This window comes from Lacerta agilis, chromosome 8 (genome assembly GCF_009819535.1).
Source record: "Lacerta agilis isolate rLacAgi1 chromosome 8, rLacAgi1.pri, whole genome shotgun sequence".
In the NCBI taxonomy this organism is placed as follows: Eukaryota; Metazoa; Chordata; class Lepidosauria; order Squamata; family Lacertidae; genus Lacerta; species Lacerta agilis.
The window spans coordinates 9145185-9171209 of NC_046319.1; the positions used below are offsets into that span (position 1 = coordinate 9145185).

At 49.6% G+C, this 26025-nt stretch overlaps 1 protein-coding gene across 1 annotated transcript in view; it reads left to right on the forward strand.

Annotated features, from left to right (window-relative positions):
* The window catches only part of ALPL (alkaline phosphatase, biomineralization associated), a 51635-nt gene that overhangs the window by 20394 nt on the left and 5216 nt on the right, over positions 1-26025 (forward strand). Inside the window, exons 4-9 of the mRNA XM_033156844.1 lie at positions 264-379; positions 6121-6295; positions 11842-12017; positions 23209-23352; positions 24584-24653; positions 25072-25206. Coding sequence (XP_033012735.1) covers positions 264-379; positions 6121-6295; positions 11842-12017; positions 23209-23352; positions 24584-24653; positions 25072-25206 — 816 coding nt within the window. The remainder of the gene's footprint in view (positions 1-263; positions 380-6120; positions 6296-11841; positions 12018-23208; positions 23353-24583; positions 24654-25071; positions 25207-26025) is intronic.

The window sequence follows — 26025 nt, forward strand, 5'->3', positions numbered from 1 at the left end:
TCCACCAATGCCCTTTCGATATGTTGCTTTTTCACCTATTATATGTGCTTATATGCACGCTTAACATTCCGGTATATTAATTTCCGCACACATTTCAGGGCTGGGGAACTGCATTGCAAAGTTCAGGAAAGTGCCAATTCCCAAGGGTAGCTGTGCTTTGGTACCAGCGCAGATTCACCAAGTTGGGCGGGTTCAACTTTACATGCCAGCTGGATGCAAAGGCCTTTCCCAGCCTTTCTCACACGTGGTTCTTTTGACCGTAGGCATGGGAGTCCCCACGGTGACAGCGGCTCGCATCCTGAAGGGGCAGCTGAGCAACAACAATGGGGAAGAGACAGTCCTGGAAATGGACCGGTTTCCCTTTGTGGCTTTGTCCAAGGTAAGGAGACCTCTTCAGCATTGCCTCCGCCCCCATTCTCTGCTTTTTGCCGGGCATCACAAAGGCTGTAGTCCTACTTTACTTGATGCCTTTCCTTCCGGGGTCATGTCACATAGATTCTCTAGGGGCCGTGTATCAGATTTATGCTCGTGTGATGAGTTGTCGAGGGAATCCCCCCTGCATATTGTTTTTATCTGCCCTTTATACAGTGATGTCAGGAGAAATTTGTTGAGCCCACTGGTCCAAAAATTCTCTGGACTTCCAGTTGAGATCCAGCTTACCCTTTTACTCCAGGATTCTAACCCAACAGTAACCTTGCAAGTGGCAAGGTATCTGACTTCGGTTCTGAACCATAAGAGGCGAAATGGCCTATTACAGGAATCCTAATGGTTCTTTTCCACCCCTTTTGGACCTATAACTCCTGATAGTATCATAGGTTGAATTTATATTTATTTCTCCTGATTGTAAATATTTTATGTTATTATTTCTATTTTAATGTAATTATTTTAGCTGTTTTTGCATGGATTGTAAGGCAGGTATGATTGCGTGTCTATTTATACATGAGCTTATAGCTGCAATAAAGTATTATTATTATTATTATTATTATTATTATTATTATTATTATTATTATTACTTTACTTGGGGTGAAGATAAGACCAGGTCTGCCACCCTGTGATGCTTGTTTTTTTATTTTTAATAATAAAAAACCCCTTTCTTTAAAACACGTGGAGCCTCGCCCTTCGATTCCAGCAAACGTATGTGGAAACTCGTAGTTAACAGATTAATGCACGCTCAATTACTCAGAGGTACGTCCCGTCATTGACTTCTGGTGTTTGAGTTGTTTTAAGTGCTGTTGTTTCACGCTGCCAAAATGGCAACACCCAGTTCTCAAGAGTGAACAAACCTCGAGGTTTGTAAAACAGCACCAAAATATATTCTTCTACTTCTTTGGCCATCCCTCGTAGCCGAGTAAGATTGTCTTCCATGAACACGGTTTTAACAGCGAGTCCATAAGTGACGGTGGAGGCCAGTTCTGGATCCACACGTCCTTCCACAGTGGGGACATAGGTTTCTGGGTGGGAGTTGATCATGGTGAGAGTTTGCCAACCGTGCCTTCCTCTTACCACGTTTCTCCCTTGCGTCCTGAGTTCGAGCTTCTTCAAAGTCCACGACACCTTCTGTTCTCCAATTGGAGCTCTCACAGGCCATTGTTTCCCAATTGTTGGTGTTTATCCTACATTTTTTAAGGTTTGCCTTGAGAGGGACTTTAAACCTCTTTTGTTGACTACCAGCATTACACTTTCCATTTTTAAGTTTGGAATAGAGTAGTTGCTGGACCATCAAGAAGGCTGATCGCCGAAGAATTGATGCTTTTGAATTATGGTGCTGGAGGAGACTCTTGAGAGTCCCATGGACTGCAAGAAGATCAAACCTATCCATTCTCAAAGAAATCAGCCCTGAGTGCTCACTAGAAGGACAGATCCTGAAGCTGAGGCTCCAGTACTTTGGCCACCTCATGAGAAGAGAAGACGCCCTAGAAAAGACCCTGATGTTGGGAAAGATGGAGGGCACAAGGAGAAGGGGACGACAGAGGACGAGATGGTTGGACAGTGTTCTCGAAGCTACTAACATGAGTTTGGCCAAACTGCGAGAGGCAGTGAAGGATAGGCGTGCCTGGCGTGCTCTGGTCCATGGGGTCACGAAGAGTCGGACACGACTGAACGACTGAACAACAACAACAACAGTTGCTTTGGAAGACGATAATCAGGCATCTGCAAAACAAGACCAGTCCAACAAAGTTGATGTTGAAGAACCATTGCTTCAACACTGGTGATTTTTGCATTAGTTTGCCTGTCTTCCCAAGTGATGTGTACAATTTTTCGGAGATGCCGTTGACGGAATCTTTCAAGGAGTCGGAGATGGCGTTTATAAGTGGTCCATGTTTCACAAGCATACAGCAAGGTTGGTAGTACAATAGCTTTGTAAACAAGCATTTTGGTTTCCCTGCGAACGTCCCACTCCTCAAACACTCTGCACTGCAACTGGGAGAAAGCTGCACTCACCAAGATCAGGTGATGCTGCATTTCGGCACCAAAATATATTAAATGATGGAAGGAAACACCCGAAGCAGTGAAGAATGAAAGTGCTCCATGGCCATGGAATGCTGACCGACCTCTGCAGGAAATCTAGGAACAAAAACAAGACCCTTGGTCCATCCAGCTCAGCCATGCCTACACTGACTGGCAGCAGCTCTCTCCAGGGTTTCAAGCAGAGAGGTTTTGCCTAGTCCTACCTGTTGGGGACTGAACCTGGGACATGCAAAGCAGTTGCTCCGTCACTGAGGAGGGTGCCAGGTGGCCTGAGGCTGATTTAAATGATCAAGCCGGTCCTTTAAGAGGGGCTGTGATGCCAAGAGACATACTAATGGGGATATTGTAAAACAAAATTCACAGAGCTTGCTGAGCCTGGGCGCAGCCTGAATCCAGTGCCCGCTGCAGGCTGGCAAACTTGTTACACAGAGCAAATTCAGGTGGCAAGAACAATGTGGGGCATTCTCCCCCTGCCCCATTTCTAGAGATGTAAGGAGGTAGTGATCTCCCTTTTCCCTGAAGTTGTTTTTATTAAGTTTTCCAAAATTTCACACATAATAAAAACTCTCTGCCCCCCGACTTCCCAGCCCCTTTTCCATGGTGTTTCTATTTTTCTCCCTCTGAACTTTAACGAAACTACTGTAATATTTAATCCCTCCTGTTGCTCATCGTTCAAATCCTGCTTGCGGGTCCAGCCCCCTGGACAGCTACCCCCCCCCCCCCGACGGCATCTGGAAGCTGGCCCTTTCCAGAGCAAGGGCAACTCCTTAACTGCTTCGCTGTGACAAAAGCAAACATAGGAAATTTCTCCCAGCCTCGGCTTGGAATCTGCCAGCGATAGGCACCTTCTGTTTTGGCTCATCTTGTGGTGGATGCATTCACATGTTTGGTAGACCACCCCTTGTGCCCTGGCGGGGTGACTCTGGGTCAACCGGCCGCGACTTCTTCTTAAAAAAAAAGAAGAAGAGGAAGAAACACAAGAACGAATTGCACACGATTCCCTGCGCTGATGCTATTCCAGGCTCTTCTTATGGTCTTAATGGGATTCTCAAGTAGGGATATAACCCCTGCCACTCAGTGCAGGCAATACTGAGCTAGATTGGGCAGAGGTGCTGACCAATCAGCTTCCTACAGTAAGCTACGGTACCAGTGTCAGCAGCTAGATGCAGGCAAGCTGTTTGTGTGCTCCCCTAAAACACGCTTATTAGGTAGCGAGCCCTATGGATCACAACAGGACCTACTTCTGAGCGAGCGTGCCCAGGATCTCACAACTGGGCCCTTTCCACAGCTAAGGGACCGTCCCAACCGCCTGCAGCAAGGAGCCCCTTCAGCAAATTTGTGGGCTGCATCAAGGAAACATTCTGTTTGCACAGACCCAGAGTCAATATGTTTTCCTGGACGAACGCTGCGTTCCAGTGTTCTGAGAGGCCGAACGGCATTCTTCCTCCTAAACTCAAGAAAACCTGCTTATTTCACCCCACCCCACCCCTGATCATCACCAGTTATTGGTTTTCTTATTCAGGAAGCTTAAAAAGCCTCCCCAAGTAAGATGCTCCGTCCGGTCAAGTTGTTTTTGTCACCCCCCCCGCTTGCTCTGGGCCAAGTGGGGGAAAGTCCAAACTTCATATGGACGGGCCTCCAAGGGATAATTTGTCAGGGGCCACCTGAAGACCATCTGGGGCTGAATCTAGTGATGGGCAGGGCCAGAGCAAAAAACGATGGGGCTACTCCTTTTTTCTCTCTCTCTCTGTCTGCCACCCACTTTTCTCTCTCACGCAGCTTTTGCTAACGTCCTTTCTCTCTGTCACCCCCCCTTTTTCTTTCTCTTTTTTCAGCCACCCTCTTTCTTTCCATCTATCTGTTGATCTATCCATCTATCAATCTTCCATTTTCTTTTTTTAAACGTATTTTTTAAGTTTTACATAACAAATTTAAATTCAAACACATCATTCACCTCTTCAACTAGGGTTCTCTGAATTCCTTGACTTCCCTCCACCCTTCCATCGTTACCACCATCAATCTTTTTTTTTTCCTTCTGCTTATCTTATTTTCTCTAATTTGTTAAAAAAAATAGTAATTCGTTTTTCCGTAGTTTTTTGTACATTGCAAGCATTACTCAAATCCTGCCAAAGTTTTTCTATCAATTTATCTTTTCCTTCCTTCCTTCCTTCCTTCCTTCCTTCCTTCCTTCCTTCCTTCCTTCCTTCCTCTCCCTCTCCCTCTTCCACCCACTTTCCTTCCCCTTTCTGTCACCAACTTTCCCCCCTCCATCACTCCCCTCTCTCCATCTCCCCAGGCTGTCAGGGGAATGATGCACATTGCTCCCACCACAGAGGGCTGTACTGATTGCTTGCAGAGGGATTTCGAAATTAGGCCGGGGCCACATCAAACTAGGTCAGTGTGTTGCAGGTCTCCTGCACGCCCCTTATATGGCATGGGTGCAGATTCCTCCCCTGCCTATAGAGCTTGTTTGCACCCATATTCCACCACCCCCCTCCTGAAAGACTCTAGGCAGCTTGGCACTGCAGCCCAGGAAGCGAGCCCTATGCCAACCACAGCCAAGGTTGCTTCAATTCCTTGAGTATTTTTAATTTGCACTGGGACATTTTTAACTGGGCTGCCACCAGTGTGACGACTGAGGCAACAAACATCCGAACTGCATTCTATTCAATTGTGTTAGATGTTGTTGTTGTTTTTGTCTTTTCTCCTAACAAATTGGGCCGAGGGCCTTCTGGCGGTTCCCTCCCAGAGAGAAGTGAGGTTACAGGGAACCAGGCAGAGGGCCTTCTCGGTAGTGGCACCCGACCTGTGGAACTCCCTCCCTTCAGATGTCAAGGAAATAAACAACAATCTGACTTTTAGAAGACATCTGAAGGCAGCCCTGTTTAGGGAAGTTTTTAATGTTTGATGTTTTATTGTGTTTTTAATATTCTGTTGGCTGCAGAAACCCAGCCAGATGGTCAGGGTATAAATTTGTTGTTGTTGTTGTTAAGTCGTTCAGTCGTGTCCGACTCTTTGTGACCCCATGGACCAGAGCACGCCAGGCACCCCTATCCTCCACTGCCTCCCGCAGTTTGGTCAGACTCATGCCAGTCGCTTCGAGAACACTGTCCAACCATCTCATCCTCTGTCGTCCCCTTCTCCTTGTGCCCTCCATCTTTCCCAACACCAGGGTCTTTTCCAGGGAGTCTTCTCTTCTCATGAGGTGGCCAAAGTACTGGAGCCTCAACTTCAGGATCTGTCCTTCCAGGGAGCACTCAGGGCTGTTTTCCTTCAGAATGGATAGGTTTGATCTTCTTGCAGTCCATGGGACTCTCAAGAGTCTCCTCCAGCACCATAATTCAAAATTATCAATTCTTTGGCAATCAGCCTGCTTTATGGTCCAGCTCTCACTTCCGTACATTACTACTGGGAAAACCATAGCTTTAACTATACGGACCTTTGTTAGCAAGGTGATGTCTCTACTTTTTAAGTTGCTGTCTAGGTTTGTCATTGCTTTCCTCCCAAGAAGCAGGTGTCTTTTAATAAATAATATAAATAATAATTTATTATTACTGTATTATTAAATGAAGCGAACAAATGAATGAGTTGCTGAGGCTCAACTCAACGCAGCCTAAGCCCTCTTGCCCCTTCTGCCATTGCTCCCCACAGACGTACAACACCAATGCCCAGGTCCCGGATAGCGCGGGCACAGCCACTGCTTACTTGTGTGGGGTGAAGGCCAACGAGGGGACGCTGGGGGTCAGCGCGGCTGTGACGAGGTCCCAGTGCAACACCACGGCGGGGAACGAGGTGACCTCCATCCTCAAATGGGCGAAGGCGGCAGGTGAGTGGGACAATGGGCGCTAAATCAGGGGTGTCCAGTGACTCGTTCCGACAGATAACTTTTACTGCCAGAGTTGGGTGAGAAGTTTTTTAATTTATTTTTCTTTTGAAGCCACTTGCTGTTCGGAAGCAACCTTGTTTGTGTGCCCTCTGAATGCAAAAGTGAAAGGTTACTGGTGCTTTTCTGGGGGCAGGGATGTAGCTCAGGGGCAAAGCCTCTGTTTTGCATGCAGAAGGTTGCAGGTTCAATCTCGAGGGGGGTGGGACCAGAGCTGTCAACCTTTCTTTCTTTCTTTCTTTTTGCATTGGGAAACGGCCATAGCTGTCAACTTTCCCCTTTTTTTGCAATGGGAAACGGCGCTGGAATAAGGGAATTTCCTGCACAAAAAAGGGGAAGTTGACAGCTATGAGTGGGACTGGAATCCTAGAGAGCAGCTGCTCGTCAGCTTCAGAGAAACTGATCTGGATGAGTCAGTGGCCTGACTTGATCCAAGGCAGCTTCCTACGTTCCCAGACTGGGATTTTCCAGGGACAGTCCCAGATTTACAGAAGCCGTCCCGGTTTTTAATCTGATCCCGGAATGTCCTATTTTCCCCGGAGAAATGTTGGCAGGTATGGAGTTATGTGCCCCCCGAGCCAAGGAGATAAGTAACTATACAGGGGTACCTTGGAAGTCGAACGGAATCCGTTCCAGAAGTCCGTTCGACTTCCAAAACATTCGGAAAACAAGGCGCGGCTTCTGGTTGGCTGCAGGAAGCATCAGACATTCAGGTTCCAAAGAAACAGGCGTCTTTTAATAAACAAACCGGAACACTCATGTGTTCGGGAGCCAAAACGTCCGAGTTGCAAGGCGTTCGTCAACCAAGGTACGACTGTACAACCTTCAGAAGATAGCTCTGTATAGGGAACTTATTTTTTAATGTTTAAAGTTTTATCATGCTTTTATAGCATGTGGAGAGCCAGTGTGGTGTAGTGGTTAAGAGCGGTAGACTCATAATCTGGGGAACCGGGTTCGTGTCTCCACTCCTCCACATGCAGCTGCTGGGTGACCTTGGGCTAGTCACACTTCTCTGAAGTCTCTCAGCCCCACTCACCTCACAGAGTGTTTGTTGTGGGGGAGGAAGGGAAAGGAGAATGTTAGCCGCTTTGAGACTCCTTCGGGTAGTGAAAAGCGGGATATCAAATCCAAACTCTTCTTCTTCTTCTTCTTATATATGTCGGAAGCCTCCCAGAGTGGCTAGGGGCAACCCAGTTAGATGGATGACATAGAAATATTATTGTTAACTAGTACATTAACCCCGTTAAATTAACGGGCGCTACAACATATGTGGTCAAACTGTTGCCCTAGCAACGTCGGGGACATGCGCAGAGCTGACTGAGCGGCTCTCGCTTATCTCGTTTTTTTCTCTAACAACCGAGCAGCTCTCGCTTGACATCGCTCGCCCGCCGCCACTTGTAACGGCCGCTGCCGCTTAGAAGTAAGTCCACGCGAGCGCGCACCCGCCGCGTGCCCGCGCACACCCGCCGCTTCAACAGTTTCGCCCGCCCGCTCGAAGTCTCTGTGCTCCAAGTCCCAACGGCTGTCCGTGGGGCACGTGCGCAGTAGCGCAATCCCACGGACACAGGGACTGGACGCAGAGACACTTGCACCATAGCTGTCAAGTTTCGGATTTCAAAATAAGGGATCAGCAGTCTCACCTATCCCGGGGACAGTCACATGTCAGTGGTGGGCGGAGCCAGAAGCAAAAGTGGGCGGAGCAGCAATGTAAACTCCAAGCGGCCTCGGGCTCGGAGCGGAGCAAAGAGGAGGGCAGCCATGTGCTCCGTGCAATGGAGCCCCATTGTCTTCTTGACTGATCCTATCAAAACAGGACAGGAAGCAGCAGCTGCTCAAAGGCAGCCAGGCTCCGCCCTCCAGCTAACCCTATTGGCCGGCTGAGGGGCTCGGCACCAACGGATAGGGGCTGATGCAGGGGGAGAAATACACCCCCCTGTAAGCACGGGAAATGGCTCCCGCTTGCTTTGAGGGCTGAGGCTTTTCTCTCCAAGTAGGCGTGGTCTTCCCACACAGTTCCTGGCCAGCAGGGGAGGAGCTGCTTCCATTAAAAATGGGAAATAAAAAATAAGGGAGAGCAGTGGGAAACTGCTTAAAATAAGGGAGAATCCTGGGGAAAACGGGATACTTGACAGCAATGACTTGCACTTTATTATAGGTGATTACGGCATAGGATGTCCCTATTTTGATTGGAGAAATGTTGGAGGTTATGTGTTCCTGTTTAAGCCTTCTGAACCATGAGGAGTAGAATTTTGATTTATTTATTTTTTAAAAGCAAGGACCGTAGCTCAGTAGGAGGAGGGGCACAGTCCACGGTCTACATAAAGAGGCCTGGAAGATCAAATCTGGTGATCTAAGGCTTTTCCCCACCCCTGTTGACGTCCTAATAATAAATTTGGTTTATTACTCACCCTAAGGCCCCAGGGCAGGTCACAACAATTCAAAATGCAGCAGCTTTGATACACATTGCAAGAGCAAAGCTCGCTGGTTGATAAGGCATTTTGAAAACCGTGGGCTTTGAGAGATAAATGCTTGCTTATTATTCCATTAACAGCACAATCAAGTCCCTCTAAATTAAATGCTGCTTATTCCCGAGTGTGCAGAAGATGGCTCTCCATCACTCGGCCTGTTATCTGTACTTTTAAGACAACACCTGGCTTCTAGCAATGCTTTTAAAAATAATAATCCATTTGTTCAATATGGGGCTTCAGTGAAAAGGTGCTGGAATTTTCCACTTTTCTCCCCTACGTGGGGGAAGCGTTTTTCTTTGCGGGTCGTTCCAGATCCAGAGCTGAGCTCTGTTGGGTTTTGCTCTGATTCTCTTGTGAATATAGGTGGGCTTTTCTTATTTTAACCGCCAAGCAAAAGTTTCCTCTTAAAACTTCACTTAGTAACAGATCGCAGATAACTTTCCGGAAGGGTGTCAGAATACTTTAACCACAATAACTGCATTGTCCGGGACAAGAGCTGGACTTGAGACTGGTTTGATACTCAAGCAGAACAGAAAGAATCTCAGTGTCCAAGTTTTCGCAGCATTGGAGAGAAGGGCTGTATAAAAAGCCCAGGGGCAGAACACATCGATTTGCATGTGGAAGGTCCCTGGTTTAATCCCTAGAATTGCTTGATAGGACTGGAAACAGCTACTAACCAGGATGGCTAAGCTTTGCCTTCGTGGTTTGAGGCAGCTGTGCTTCCAAATACCAGTTTCTGCTAGAAACCACAGGAGGGGAGAAGGCTCCTGTTTTCAGTTGGGTCCTGCTTGTTGGTTTCTCCTTGGGGCATCTAGGTGACCCCTCTGGGATCAGCACGCTGGACTGCATGAGCCATTGGCCAGATCCAGCAGCCAGGCTCTCCTTACATTCTTAAGAGTCTAAGGCAGCTTCCAGAGCCCCTGGATTGCACCCCCCATAGCTGTCAAGTTTCGGATTTGAAAACAAGGGATCAGCAGTCTCACCTATCCCGGGGACAGTCACATGTCAGTGGTGGGTGGAGCCAGAAGCAAAAGTGGGCGGAGCAGCAATGTAAACTCCAAGCGGGCTCGGGCTCGGAGCGGAGCATAGAGGAGGGCAGCCAGCAAAGAGGAGGGCAGCCATGTGCTCTGCGCGATGGAGCCCCATCGTCTTCTTGTCTGATCCCATCAAAACAGGACAGGAAGCAGCAGCTGCTCAAAGGCAGCCAGGCTCCGCCCGCCAGCTAACCCTATTGGCCGGCTGAGGGGCTCGGCGGCAACGGACAGGGGCTGATGCAGGGGGAGGAATACACCCCCCCCCCCTGTAAGCACGGGAAACGGCTCCCACTTGCTTTGAGGGCTGAGGCTTTTCTCTCCAAGTAGGCGAGGTCTTCCCACCCAGTCCCTGGCCAGCAGGGGAGGAGCTGCTTCCATTAAAGACGGGAAATATAAGGGAAATAAAAAATAAGGGAGAGCAGCGGGAAACTGCTTGAAATAAGGGAGAATCCCAGGGAAAACGGGATACTTGACAGCACTGGCACCCCCTGGTAGGTACCAGGAGCAGCTGAGCAGATACAGGAGGGCCCTGGATTGACCCGTGGCCTCTGAAGGTGAGGCTGGGAAAATCTCCTGCCTGAAATGAGCGTAGCACAATGTCTGGACATAGAATCATACAGTTGGAAGGGACCCTGATGACCATCTATCAGCATTTCCCAAACTTGGGTCTCCAGCTGTTTTCGGACTAGTGACCTGACCAGTGGTCTTGCTAGCTAGGAATGATGGGGACCCAAGTTTGGGAAGACCCAAGTTTGGGAAATGCTGAATTGGATTCCACCCCCTGCAATGCCGGAATAGACAGCTGTCCCTTACGGGGATCGAACCTGCAACCTCCGCATTACATCTGTCCATGATAGAAAATTCGTGTGATTATATATACATGAGAAAAATTCCACCTGGATATTTATAAAACGGGAAGCGCTAAGTCACGCTGCTCAAAGAAGCGGCCCTCTTTATCGTCGCTGCCGAAATGTTTTGCAGGAGCCAAAGGCTCAGATCCTTCCTGTTGTTGTTGTTTTTTTAAATGAATAAACAGACGGGAAATGCCAAGAAAACATTGCTTTTGAAAAATGCATTCCGTCCAATCAGACGTTTTGGACATGAGTCCATAGTTAAATGTCTGAAGAAGAACCTGTTTGATCGCTGTCCTTTCATGGGCCAGCTGGTTTGAGTGGCCTCGGCGGTCACACTGTGATTTTTGGGGTGTGGGTGTGCGCTGGAACGAAATCAGATCAAAGCCTGACATTTGCAGGTGCCCACACTCGAAACCTCTCTGCGCACTTTTTCTCTTTTATATAAAGCGATGCCAAACAGAGCTCCTCTTTCCATGGATCAGTTGGAAACCACGATTAAAAATAAACCCTCGGATTCTCCCTTGAAGGGGTGTGTGTGCCCCCAGCTCCAATTACAAAGGTGGCTTGTTGTGCCTGGCCGTGCCTTTATCCGTGGGGCTTGTGCAGAGAGACGGTGGGTTGGGGGCGGAGGGGGGGGGGGAGAGAAGGAAGGAAGTGCGAAAAGCGAAAGGATGATCTGGAGGAGACACAGAGCGCAGTTGTTCTGCTTGTTCTCCGCGGGCTCCGAGGGACAGGGGAGAAGAGCCAAAAATCACTTTCGGCGAGATGATTAACTCCGCAGAGCGGAACAATGTTTAACCGGCTGTGTCGATAGACAGAATAATGTGTTTTCAGCGGCACGGTTTGACCCCGTTGCATGCCCAAGATGTGAGAGGGGTCATTTAGCTTGGGAGAAGAGGGGAGGGTGTTTGGTGGCGTCTCGCCTGGAAGGTTTGTTTTGCGCTTGGCTCTAGTCTAAAGCATCCCCCAGCGGACTCAGGCTGCTGCCAGCGGCGCGCAGCTTCTGTGCCCGCTGAGTTTTGCCAAAGTTCATGCTGTGTCGGCACTGGAAAGCCTCGGCCTCCAGGCCTCCGGGATGATGAATTGCGCACCTTTGCCTTGACGGTGCGCCTCCTTCGCTTCTCTGGTTCCAGGCAAATCCGTGGGCATCGTCACGACAACGCGGGTCAACCATGCCACGCCGAGCGCGGCCTATGCGCACTCCGCCGACCGGGACTGGTACTCAGACAACGAGATGCCCCCTGAGGCCATCCAGCAGGGCTGCAAAGACATCGCACACCAGCTTTTCGAAAACATCCCAGACATTGAGGTGAGCGCGGGTCAGCTGAGAACAGCTGCGGGGCAGTTTTAATATAAGAGGGGAAGAAGGGCAATGAAGATTGGATAGGGTTGAGGGGACCTGGATAGCTCCGTTGGTTAGAGCATGGTTCTGATAACTCCAAGGTTGCAGGTTTGATCCCCATATGGGAGAGCTGCGTATTCCTGCATTGCAGGGGGTTGGATCCTTAGCAGTGCTTTTGGGGGGAGGGGGACATGGGGGTACGCATACCCCTAAACATTTTGTGAATCTAAGTTTGGCCTCATTGAGGGGCAGTGTTTTGATATGAGTAGGAAAATGAGAGTACCCCTAAACATTTTTTTTTATATATAGAAAAAAAAGCACTGATCCTCTGGGTCCTTCTAGAATTCTATGATTCTATGGATATCAAAAGCGGGGAATATAAATGAAATCACAGCTTATTTGGAGTGATTCTATCTCTCTTTGATGAGCCAGTGTAGTGGTTGGAGCCACAGAATCCTAGAATTGTCGAGTTCGATGGGACCCCCAGGGCTCATCTAGTCCAACCCCCTGCAATGCAGGAATCTCAGCTAAAGCATGGCCATCCAACCTCTGCTTTAAAAACCTCCAAGTAAAAGAAGTCCATCACCTTCCGAGGGAGGCCATGCCACTGTCAAACAACTCTTAATGTCAGGAAGTTGTAACTTGAAGCCATTGATTCGAGTCCTACCCTCCAGAGCAAACTTGCTCTATTTGTCAACTTGTCAGATATTTGAAGATGGCTCTCCTATCTCCTCTCAGTCTCCTCTTCTCCAGGCTAAACATACCCAGCTCCCTCAAACGTTCCTCATAAGGCTTGGCTTCCGGACCCCCCCCCCAATCATCCTGAACGCCCTCCTCTTCCCCCTCAGACGTGGAGCTCCTTGGGTGTGGCCTTGGGCCAGTCCCTGCTTCTCAGCCTAACCTTCCTCGCTGTTGCGGGGATTAAACAAGGTGATGGGAACCATATATACCACTTGGAGCTCCTTGTGGGGGGAGGCAGGATGGAAATTCAGCAAATGAAGGAATATCCATCCATGCAATGCTGCCTTATACTAAATCAAGTTATTCAGGGGTGGGGGAGCTCAGGGCAGGAGATCCTCTGCACCCCTTTGGGCTTTTCTGTATGGCCCTTGAAATAATAATAATAATAATAATAATAATAATAATAATAATAATAATTTTATTTATACCCCACCCACCTGGCTGGGTTTCCCCAGCCCTGTCCCCAGGGCCCACCCCTCAATGGTCTTCCCCATGAATATTTCTGCCTGACTGGTACCTGTCCCTGGACTCAGATGATGCCTCTTGCCTGCCTGACCGGAGGCAAGAAAGGGGTGTGTGGAAACTAGCCTACTGTGCGAAGGGAAGAATTCACATCAATTGCTCCGCCTGCTTTTGCCCTGGCCCTGCCCACCCCTGGCATGTTCCCCCCCCCCAGAATGCAATGCGCCCCTTGGGGCTCCCCACCCCTGAGATGAGCGGTCCATTTAGCTCCCAGCACTGTCTCCTGGGACTGCGGAACAGCTCGGGCTCTGCCGCAAGCCTAATAATTATTCTACTTTGCGCAAAATGTCCTGTGCCGTGCGTGGAACGCCGCCGCCCTTCCTCGGGCGTTACTCTCGCTCTCTGGTTTCGGCAGCAAGCAGTTATTTCGGAGAGCAAGGTGGGTGGTTTCGAGAGGGACACGAAAGGGATGATCCAGCTCCGGGTTGATTTATTGCATTTTCAGTCCTGCTCCAAGGGTATCAGGGAGACCAAAAACGGCCTCCCTAACCCCATGTTAAAGGTAAAGGGACCCCTGACCATTAGGTCCATTCAAGGACGACTCTGGGGTTGCGGCGCTCATCTCGCTTTACTGGACGAGGGAGCCAGCGTACAGCTTCCTGGTCACGTGGCCAGCATGACTAAGCCGCTTCTGGTGAACCAGAGCAGCGCATGGAATGCCGTTTACCTTCCCACTGGAGTGGTACCTATTTATCTACTTGCACTTCGTGCTTTCGAACTGCTAGGTTGGCAGGAGCAGGGACCGAACAACGGGCGCTCACCCCGTCACAGGGATTGGAACCGCCGACCTTCTGATCGGCAAGCCCTAGGCTCTGTGGTTTAACCCTGTTATCCTCAGGCTAACCTTGTGAGGTATGCTAGGCTGAGTTGAGGGGTCACATGACCTCGTGGGAAACCTTTCCAGGGTCACATGACAGTGGTGCATAAGTGGGTGGAGCAATAGGTGTGAATCTTGCATTTGCACTGTCATTTGCTTCCTTTTTGTTTTGCGCATGGAAGAGAAGCTTGCTTAATGCATACTTCTCGAATCAATATTTGAAGCACAGCTGTCCTTCAGAATTCACACTTCTCCAGATTTTCCAATGCACTCCTACAACCAAACAATATGCACCATGATGCCCGTATTTTTTGGGTGGGGTGGGGTGGGGGAATAACAAACAAAATGCATCATATTCTGGGGAAATTGCTTGCAAAACTGTGTTTATTATTATTATTATACTGATGAATTTTCACAAAGATTGAAACAATAACAAGAGCTAAAATTGCTGTGGAGATGTGGAGATCTGAATTGAAGACTGGAAAATTTAGAAAGCCAGGGAACCGGAAAATTGACAGATTATTTAATCCCTGCCCCTCCCCCCTGCTCCCCTCAGATTTTTCATTTGGGGGGTGGCTGGGAAAAGCTGCTCCCTGCCTTTCTCTCAACGCTTTATGGTGCATAAAACATGTACAAATTTAAACCGGTTAAAGCATGAGGACTCTTAAAGCAACAGCAAATGTATTTCTTTCTTTTTTTAAAAAAAGGAAGCACCTTAAATTAGAGTTACAGGTAGGTAGCTGTGTTGGTCTGCCATAGTCAAAACAAAACAAAATAAAAAATTCCTTCCAGTAGCACCTTAGAGACCAACTAAGTTTGTTTTTGGTATGAGCTTTCGTGTGCATGCACACTTCTTCCGTTTCAGTGTATCTGAAGAAGTGTGCATGCACACGAAAGCTCATACCAAGAACAAACTTAGTTGGTCTCTAAGGTGCTACTGGAAGGAATTTTTTATTTTATTTTGTTTTGACCTTAAATTAGAGATTGTGGGGTGAATTACCATCTAATGACTTGGCTGGGCCTTGGGAGAAAAACCTCTCTGTCTGTCTGTCTGTCTCGCAGTGAGCTAAAAAAAAAATGGGTGGTAATCTAAAGATCTATCTATGAATGAAACAGAATCACCTATCCCACAACATTCACAGAAAAACTGCCTGTTTCTTTCAGGCACATGTGGTTCTTTCTTTCTTCTTCTTCTTCTTCTTCTTCTTCTCCTTCTCCTTCTCCTTCTCCTTCTCCTTCTCCTCCTCCTCCTCCTCCTCCTTCCCTTACCATCTTTGGCCTTGCATTGCAATTACTTCCAAGAAGCAGTTTGTCTCCCTGTGAGTCAAGATGTTTCCTCGGTTGTGCGTAAAGAATCATCTCTCTGCCCTTGAACCCTGCTCTTGTGGAAGATACACCACTGCTGTCCTGATATTGCTCCCTTTTATTGAAAGCTAAAATCTCTAGCCCAGGTGGCTGAACAGAGGGGTGGGGTGGGGGGAAGCCCACGATGGGCTGTACAAAAGTTGAGGAATCAGGTGACAGCCCTATGTTTTATCAGTTGCACAGATAAGTCATCTGGAAGGGGGATGGGAAAGGAATTTGGTTTGGGATCTGTACTTCCCGAAAGAATAAACATACCTAATTGCAGCTACTCTTCAAAATCCCCACTTCTCTGAATTTTGCAATGCCAAATGGTGCTGATGGATAAAAGTTTATATTGAAGGGAAATGCATTAGTGGAAAGGACATACCAAAATCTGCTGGCAAACATTAGGGCTAATTGCATGGGGGGGCAGGGAGTGTAGCCAAGGAGAAATTTGCATTCGGATACTGGCAAAATTTCCTGGGGACCTTAACGAAAAATGGCAAAGCGGTGTGAGAATGTGGAGAAAGTTGAGATTGGAAAAAACGAGAAAAACCCCAAATGGGTGACTTCATTTATCCCTCGTCTGGAACAACAGTCAGGCTCTTGGCTGGCTGAGAAGGATAGGCCGAGGTTAGAAGCTTTTGGCGTTTTCCAAGCTGCTGATTTAACTATGCAGCTTTCAGAGTGGAAAAGTTGTGCGAAACGGCGGCTCTGAGGGGGGCGAGAGGGGAGGCCCTTGAGAATGCAACCCAATAAAGTCTCCGGCAGCGCAGACCCTTCCTCCTTCTTCTTCATGCCGGACCAGAAAGCCTGAATCGTGTCTCTGTTTCCCACAACAGCTGTTCTCGTCCTCGGCCTTGCAACCCAAAGAGGCGAGAGAAAGCGAGCGAGCAGGGTGGCCTCTCCCCCAGCCACTGCCTGCACCTGGCACTCGGGCAACGAGCCCCTGTTGCTATTCAGGCCCACTCTCTCGAGGACCCAGCCAGCAGCAGCCCCCACCTCCCCAGCCCGTTTCCCCTCAAACGCAGGAAGCTGGCAAGGGCGAGAGAGTGCCAGGAGGCCAGAGGGCACCCTCTCTGCAGATGCATTCCGCGTCCAGGGCGAAGAGAAGCTCGAAAGATGTGCCGTGGTGTCGTGCGTTAATCTTTTATCTGGGCCACTGTAGCAGAGCGCATCGGTTGCATCGTCACAGCAGGGCACCCCATGCCAGCTGGCACTGCTTGCCCAAAAGCACGATCAATGCCTATTGTCTCAGGCAGTGGGTACAGCAGGAGGGGACACAGCTCCCCCTGGTGGTGGAATGATGCCAGCAGCGCCTAGAGGCAATGTTGATGTCTCAATGGGCCGATGTTCACACAGGAGGTTCTGCGGGCAGCGATGGAGGCATTGGATGACGGGCTGTAGCTGGGCACCCATTTGGTGCTTTGTGTGGCTGGTCTGGTCTGCAATGCAGGAATCCTAACTAAACTGTCCATGATAGTAAGGTAAAGGTAAAGGGACCCCTGACCATCAGGTCCAGTCGTGTCCGACTCAGGTTGCGGCGCTCATCTCGCTCTATAGGCCGAGGGAGCCAGCGTTTGTCCGCAGACAGCTTCCGGGTCATGTGGCCAGCATGACAAAGCCGCTTCTGGCAAACCAGAGCAGCGCACGGAAACGCCGTTTACCTTCCCGCTGGAGCGGTCCCTATTTATCTACTTGCACTTTGACGTGCTTTCGAACTGCTAGGTGGGCAGGAGCAGGGACCGAGCAACAGGAGCTCACCCCGTGGCAGGGATTCGAACCGCTGACCTTCTGATCAGCAAGCCCTACACTCTGTGGTTTAACCCACAGCGCCACCTGGGTCCCGCGTCCATGATAGACGGCTATCTTAAAAAACCTCTAAGGAAGGAGAGACCACAACCTCCAGAGGGAGACCTTTCCCACTGCCAAACAGCTCTTTCTATCAGAAAGTTTTGCCGTATCTCCTTTCTTGCCACTTGGAGCCATTAGTTTGAGTCCTACCCTCCAGAGCAGGAGAAAATAAGTTTGTTCCCTCTTCCATGCGATAGCCCTCGAAAGGCGGAGCATAGTCGCTAAGAGGTGGATTTAGGGGAACGCGACCAGTTTGAGTTGCACTGGGTGTGGAGCCTTTGGGGCGCTGCAACTATGGTGGCAGAAAGTGAGGAGGAATTAAAGAACCTTTTAATGAGGGTGAAAGAGGAGAGCGCAAAATATGGTCTGAAACTCAACATCAAACAAACTAAGATCATGGCCACTGGTCCCGTCACCTCCTGGCAAACAGAAGGGGAAGAAATGGAGGCAGTGAGAGATTTTACTTTCTTGGGTTCCATGATCACTGCAGATGGTGACAGGAGTCATGAAATTAAAAGACGCCTGCTTCTTGGGAGAAAAGCAATGACAAACCTAGACAGCATCTTAAAAAGCAGAGACATCACCTTGCCGACAAAGGTCCGTATAGTTAAAGCTGTGGTTTTCCCAGTAGTAATGTACGGAAGTGAGAGCTGGACCATCAAGAAGGCTGATCGCCGAAGAATTGATGCTTTTGAATTATGGTGCTGGAGGAGACTCTTGAGAGTCCCATGGACTGCAAGAAGATCAAACCTATCCATTCTGAAGGAAATCAGCCCTGAGTGTTCCCTGGAAGGACAGATCCTGAAGCTGAGGCTCCAATACTTTGGCCACCTCATGAGAAGAGAAGACTCCCTGGAAAAGACCCTGATGTTGGGAAAGATGGAGGACACAAGGAGAAGGGGATGGCAGAGGACGAGATGGTTGGACAGTGTTCTCGAAGCTACCAACCTGAGTCTGACCAAACTGCGGGAGACAATGGAAGAGGAGGAGTGCCTGGCAGGCTTTGGTCCATGGGGTCACGAAGAGTCGGACACGACTAAACAACAACAACAACAACAACAACGGGTGGTCATCACTGCATCCTGCAGGAGTTCCATAGTTTAACCATGCACTTGAAGAAGTCCTTTCTTTTATCTTCTTCAGTCTTCCAGCATCCAGCTTCTTTGAATAGCCACGAGTTCTAGTGCTGTTCTCTGTGCCGCTCATAATTGTATAAACTTTCCTGTTGCCTCCGACTTGCCTTTTCTCTAAACTTGTGCTCCCCAACAGCTCTTAATTCAGAGGTTTCAGGGATGCGGGTAGTGCTGTGGTCTAAACCAATGAGCCTCTTGGGCTTGACGATCGGAAGGTCGGTGGTTCGAATCCTCGTGATCGGGTGAGCTTCTGTTGCCCTGTCTCAGCTCCTGCCAACCTAGCAGTTCGAAAACACGCCAGCGCAAGTAGATAAATAGCTACCGCTCCAGCAGGAAGGTAAACGATGTTTCTGTACGCTCTGGTTTCTGTCATGGTGTCCCGTTGCGCCAGAAGCAGTTTGGTCATGCTGGCCGCATGACCTGGAAAGCCGTCTGTGGACAAACGCCACTTCCCTCGGCCTGAAAGCGAGATGAGCGCCGCAACCCCATAGTCGCCTTTGACTGGACTTAACCATCCAGGGTTAAGTCCAAGAAATGGAGGCAGTGAGAGATTTCACTTTCTTGGGTTCCATGATCACTGCAGATGGTGACAGCAGTCACGAAATTAGAAGACGCCTGCTTCTTGGGAGAAAAGCAATGACAAACCTAGACAGCATCTTAAAAAGCAAAGACATCACCTTGCCGACAAAGGTCCATATAGTTAAAGCTATGGTTTTCCCAGTAGTAATGTACGGAAGTGAGAGCTGGACCATCAAGAAGGCTGATCGCCGAAGAATTGATGCTTTTGAATTATGGTGTTGGAGGAGACTCTTGAGAGTCCCATGGACTGCAAGAAGATCAAACCTATCCATTCTCAAAGAAATCGGCCCTGAGTGCTCACTAGAAGGACAGATCCTGAAGTTGAGGTTCCAGTACTTTGGCCATCTCATGAGAAGACTCTCTAGAAAAGACCCTGATGTTGGGAAAGATGGAGGGCACAAGGAGAAGGGGACGACAGAGGATGAGATGGTTGGACAGTGTTCTCGAAGCTACTGGCATTAGTTTGGCCAAAGTGCGGGAGGCAGTGAAGGATAGGCGTGCCTGGCGTGCTCTGGTCCATGGGGTCACGAAGAGTCGGACACGACTGAACGACTGAACAACAACAACAACAAACCATCCAGGGGTCGTTTACCTTTACCCTTTAATTCAGACATTTACCCTTTCCCTCTGACATACCTGATGAAGCAACCACCGGACATCTTTTAAAGACACAAACATTCGTCTTAACTTCCCTGCCTGAAACCCTGGGGATCCACTGCTGCCAGTCAGTGTAGACAACATTGAGCTAGACAGACCAAGGGTCTGACCAGTGGCAGAGGAAGCCGCTGGAGCACCTGGAGTGGCAAATATGATGCGTACCTGATCTGCCCATGGAGGCGGGGTGACCTGCCCAGGGCACGGGCGATCCTCCCAGGGGTGCTATTAGGCGACACCCGCCAGGGGGTGAAAACGCCACCGCGCAAATACACCCGCTGGCGGTGCGAGTCCCACCATGCCAATCAGTCTGGGGGGGATTTTGTCACACTCCTTTGGCATGGCGCCCGGAGCGCAGCGCTCCCCACGCCCCCACGTTGCTACGCCCCCTGGGTCTGACTCAGTATAACACAGTCTTCTGGTTTTTTTAAACCCCTCTTCAGTCTTTAAAAGTAATCAATATACAATCAGGATCTTCCTAGTGCCCATGAATCTGGTGACATGGCATTTTCCGGATGAAGGAACGGGGATTTTTTCCCATGCTCCTCAGAGGACTTTAATCTAACAAACGCAGAATGAAATATATACCCCCAGGGCGAAAAAATTTCCAGCTGAAGCAGGAGAGAAAATGAGAGAGAGAAAGGGAGTGAGTTGGGGGGGGGGAGAGAGAGGCCCGTTTCAATGTGGTGCTGGCCGCTCGCTGTGGCATTCATTCCTCTGTGTGAAGAGGCGTTTTGCAGTGTGCAGGCAAAGGAAACCAGTTATTAGGAGACACTAATGCCATGCAAGCACATGGGGGTTCCTGGATTGCCCAGAGGAGGCTGAGCCAGGGAGCTCAGAAACTCAGTTGGCTTCCCACTCCCAGTTTTCTGAGGCCTTGCCATGGAATTAAGATTTCTCACCGGGCAAAACCATGCGCTCTCCTGGCAGGTTGCGGAAGCAGCAGCAGTAAAGCATGAGTGCGAACCGTAGATTTGTGCAAGGGAGGTGTTGGGGGCCCAGAAGATTGGGCAAAGGCAGGGCCAGGGGCCTGGAGCCAGCCCCACCCTGCCACAAACCTCACAGAATGCTCTTCCCCCTCCACAAGGCTAAGGCAGGCATGACCTCGCATTCCTGCTTCCTGCGGGCACCTGGAGCACTGGCCCAGGAGCAGTTGGCGATGCCAGGGGAGATGTTAGCTTGGTTGCAGCAGCCGTGGCAATGCAAACAGGGGCCACAACGGCCCCAGCCACCCTGCGGTTTGAGCGACAGAGGTCAGTCTCCGGACTCCTTTCACCACTCGCATCATCCGATGGAACCCGGCACCGCATTCCCCCCCGGGGTAAATAAATAGGGGGTGGGTGTGTCTCTCTACTTCAAATAAACCCCATGGCAAAAATAAAGCAAAAAGCTGAATCTGTTATTTAAGCAGCTTAATATGTCCATTTTAAAAAAAATAAATGATAATAATTTTAACTTTGTTCTGCAATAATTACATGTTGGGCGAGCCAATTCTGTTGGGTGTGTAATTAAATATTCCCCTTCAAATTGCTCTCTCTCTCCCCCCCCCCACCCCAACACAACCTGGCCCAGTTCTGCTGCATTAGATGATTCACCTTCTAAGACCCTAAATCGGAGGAGGAGGTTGGAGTGTGCCAGCAAAGAAACGTAATTGTGGTCAGATAAACAGGCTCTCGGTCGCAGGCCTTCTCAGATGCTGAATTAAGCTCCTATTGGGCTAGGCAGAGAGCCTGCAAAGGACAGATTGCTGGAAGAGAGACAGTCGGGAAGAATCTCTTTTAAACCTGCAGAGGTTTATGAACCACATATGTCCTTAGACTTTTCCTTAGACTTTTCCTTCCCTTTCAAAATGTCTCTAGTGCCCTGCTCAGCACTTACCTTCTTGGGCCACGTTTTTTATTAACATTCTAACCCCCCACCCGACGACCCCCCTTTTTTATTTAGTCTGAACCCGAGCAGAATGAGAGACGAGGTTCTTCGAAACCTCATTTTGGGAGCCCTCCTGGGTCCCGCAGGTCTTACAACCACAATTCCCGCAGCTTTTCCCACAAAACCGGAGCTGAGTTATTCTCGTTTCCCTTGTATCCGGAGCCAAAGTGGCGTGATAAAATGTCCAGGACATGGAAAGGTCCTTAGATACACCCTGCTGAGTCAGACGGTGTTCTGTTTACACTGGAACAAACTGTCCGGCTTGACTCGCATCCCCGGTTGCTTGCCTGCCTTAGCGCAGGAGCCCGTCGGGTGCTGCAGTAGACACAGTGCCAGGACTGGCCAGGACGCAGCTGCCCTAAGCTGCTTTGTTGCTAATCAGGCTCAGGACCTGCTGCTCTGGCCGGCAGCAGCTTTGCAGGGTCTCGGGCAGAGAAGCAGCATTCCAGCCAGCCTGCTCTGTAGCTAGGGACGCAGGTGGCGCTGTGGTCTAAACCACTGAGCCTCTTGGGCTTGCTTGCCGATCGGAAGGTGGGCGGTTCGAATCCCTGCGACAGGGTTAGTTCCCGTTGGTCTGTCCCAGCTCCTGCTAACCTAGCAGTTCGAAAGCATGCCAGTGCAAGCAGATAAACAGGTACCACTGCGGCGGGAAGGTAAACGCCGTTTCCATGCTCTCTGGTTTCCGTCACGGTGTCATGTTGCGCCAGAAGCAATTTAGTCCTTCTGGCCGCATGACCCGGAAAGCTGTCTGTGGACAAACACTGGCTCCCTCGGCCTGAAAGCGAGATGAGTGCTGTAACCCCAGAGTCGCCTTTGACTGGACTTAACTGTCCAGGGGTAATTTACCTCTTCTTCTTCTTTTTAAACCACAGAGCCTAGGGCTTGCTGATCAGAAGGTCGGCGGTTCGAATCCCCGCGATGGGGTGAGCTTCCGTTGCTCGGCCCCAGCTCCTGCCCACCTAGCAGTTCGAAAGCCCGTCAAAGTGCAAGTAGATAAATAGGTACCGCTCCAGCGGGAAGGTAAACGGTGTTTCCGTGCGCTGCTCTGGTTCACCAGAAGCGGCTTAGTCATGCTGGCCACGTGACCCGGAAGCTGTACGCCAGCTCCCTCGGCCTGTAAAGCGAGATGAGCACCGCAACCCCAGAGTCGTCTGCAACTGGACCTAATAGTCAGGGGTCCCTTTACCTTTTAACTCTCTGCCAGGGATTGAACCTGAGGCTTTCCTGCCTGAGAAGCACATGTCTCACCACTGGCCTGTGGCCCTGTGCCAAACCCTTGCCCAGTCAGGAGGTAGGATGGCCTTGGCTTTTGGTTCAAAAGTGGAACCAAAAATTTGGACTGAGCTGCCGAATGAATTGGACAGCAAAAAAATATATGCTGTAAGGATTCTATGGAACCACTATTACAGTCGCAAAGGAGGGAGATTTGACCATTGGAAAGTCTATTGCCCAAAACATTTGATGGGAAAACATTAAATCTGGCTTTTATGAAGGCATACCTATACCTCACAACAGAGAGATTGGTTAAGTAGTGTACAAATGCATGCCAGGTAGAAACAGACTCCTTTCCTTGCCTCCTGCTCAGGTGATTATGGGAGGGGGTCGGAAGTACATGTTCCCCAAGAACACCAGCGATGTGGAATATCCGAACGAAGAGAAGTTCCGGGGGACTCGGCTGGATGGCAGGAACCTCATTGAGGCATGGAGGAAGACAAAACCAAAAGATAAGGTAACTGGGACATTTTTGCAACCCTCCCGGTGGAGTCTGGGGTGGCGATTATAATCGTAATGATGTTCCACCCCACCCCAGTCTCCGAGCAGCCAGTTGGCTTTCCCAGAGTTTGATTTCCTCGGGATGAAGGTTGGCAGAGGCTGCGGTGTCTTTAGAATATACGGTTTGATTCACGCAAATATCCAACCTGAGCATGAGATGCTCACGCCATTGACACCCCAACAGATCTTGTGTCTTGCATCAGTCGCTGCTTTGAGTCCAGCACAGAGCAAACAGGTCTATGGGCTTCCAGCTCAGCTCTCTGGCTCTTGTTCTCCTACCTAACAGTGAGGAGAGTGGGGTCCATGAGCCTGGAGGGAACCATCCCTCAGTTGTAGCTCTTGTAGCCTGGCTCATTCTTTTGGGATGCTGATGATGACACATATGGCCAGCTAAGGTCAATGTCTTACAAAGAAACCTGTCCAACCAGCTCAGCAACAGAATCCTCTCTTAGATCCTAACCCTCACCGGGTATAGGACCCCATGGGATGCAGGTGGCGCTGTGGTCTAAACCACTGAGCCTCTTGGGCTTGCCGATCAGAAGGTCGGCAGTTCAAATCCCTGCGATGAGGGGAGCTCCCGTTGCTCTGTCCCAGCTCCTGTCAACCTAGCAGTTCGAAAGCACGCCAGTGCAAGTAGATAAATGGGTACTGCTGCGGCGGGAAGGTAAATGGCATTTCCGTTTGCTCTGGTTTCCGTCACAGTGTTATGTTGCACCAGAAGCGGTTTGGTCATGCTGGCCACATGACCCGGAAAGCTGTCTGTGGACAAACGCCGGCTCACTCGGCCTGAAAAGCAAGATTTGAGTGCCGAAACCCCATAGTTGCCTTTGAATGGACTTAACTGTCCAGGGGTCCTTTATCTTTTTGTACCTTTTATAGGACCCCAAGAACTGGATCACCCAGACTGATCCCCCCCAAACCCACAGCAATAATGACAATCCCAGTTGGGGATCTGTTTGGTCCCAGTTCTCCTCCTTGTGAATGATCTCTGGTCACCCTCACACTCTACTATAGTCATGGAAACAAGCACAGTGGCCTTGATGAGAGGGGCCCAATCCAGACAACCCCTTGGAGGTACTGCTATTGCACCTCATCACCGCACCCCACCACCAAAGGTGCTCCTCAGTGGCAAATTGATCTCTCTCTCTCTCTCTCTCTCTCTCTCTCTCTCTCTCTCTCTTCCCCAGAATGCCTTTTATGTGTGGAATCGGACAGAACTGATGAAGCTTGACCTGAACAAGGTGGATTATTTAATGGGTGAGTTTCTAGTTTATGGGGACACGGGTGGCGCTGTGGGTTAAACCACAGAGCCTAAGGCTTGCTGATCAGAAGGTCGGCAGTTTGAATCCCCGCGACGGGGTGAGCTCCCGTTGCTCGGTCCCAGCTCCTGCCCACCTAGCAGTTCGAAAGCACGTCAAAGTGCAAGTAGATAAATAGATACCGCTCTGGCGGGAAGGTAAACGGCGTTTCCGTGCGCTGCTCTGGTTCGCCAGAAACAGCTTAGTCATGCTGGTTACATGACCCGGAAGCTGTACGCCGGCTCCCTTGGCCAATAAAGCAAAATGAGAAAACATGTAATACACAGACAAAAACATTATTTAAGTGAGATCAGGGACTCGAATGGAGCATGAGAGTTAACGAGGCTGTCACTCACATCTCTGGCTTTCGTCCGCAGGCCTCTTTGAGCCGATTGACCTGGTGTACGAGCTGAACAGGAACAACGAGACAGACCCTTCCCTGACGGAAATGGTGGAGGTGGCCCTCAAAATCCTCCAGAAGAACCCTCTTGGGTTCTTCCTTCTAGTAGAAGGTGAGAGGAGGAGGAAGGTGTGGAGAAGGCAAGACCGCCGTTCCTGCGTGCTGATTCAAAGGCCAGTTATGCAGCGGTTGTGGAGGATGACAGCAGAACTCTGGAACTAGATGGGCCATTGGCCTGATCCAGCAGCCCCTTCTTATGTTCTTAAAGCACCAAAGGAATAAAGAAACCCCTGGTTCATATACACAACACAACACAACACCGTGGTTTCTTTTAACCCATCGTTGGTTTAGCAAGCCATGAGTTGCCCCACAGACAAACAAACCACAGTTTGCTTCTTCAAAGTATGGTTTGCTTTCCAGCTGCTCTTGCTCTCATGCCTTTGTAGCTCAGTGAGCATCTGGGGTGGGGCTGCCCAGCAAACCGTGGCCAAGTCCACACATAACACCAAACCATGGTTGAAACAAACTGGATTCTGACTGTGGTCCGTTGGCGGTAAAACAACAACATATGAAAAAGGTTAAGAACTGGTTGTCTCTGATTTTGGTTTCTGGTGGCTCGTTTTCTTATATTTGTTTCATATTGCTGGTTTTCTGGAAGATGTTTGTATGACTTTGTGTATCCTAACATATTGTTATGTACTGACCTGGGAATTTCAGAATCAAAATTCTGAAGGGCAGAGTACAAATTCAATTCCAGTAATGATGATAATAGGGACGCGGGTGGTGCTGTGGGTTAAACCACAGAGTCTAGGGCTTGCCGATCAGAAGGTCAGCGGTTCGAATCCCCGCGATGGGGTGAGCTCCTGTTGCTTGGTCCCAGCTCCTGCCCACCTAGCAGTTTGAAAGCACATCAAAAAAGTGCAAGTACCGG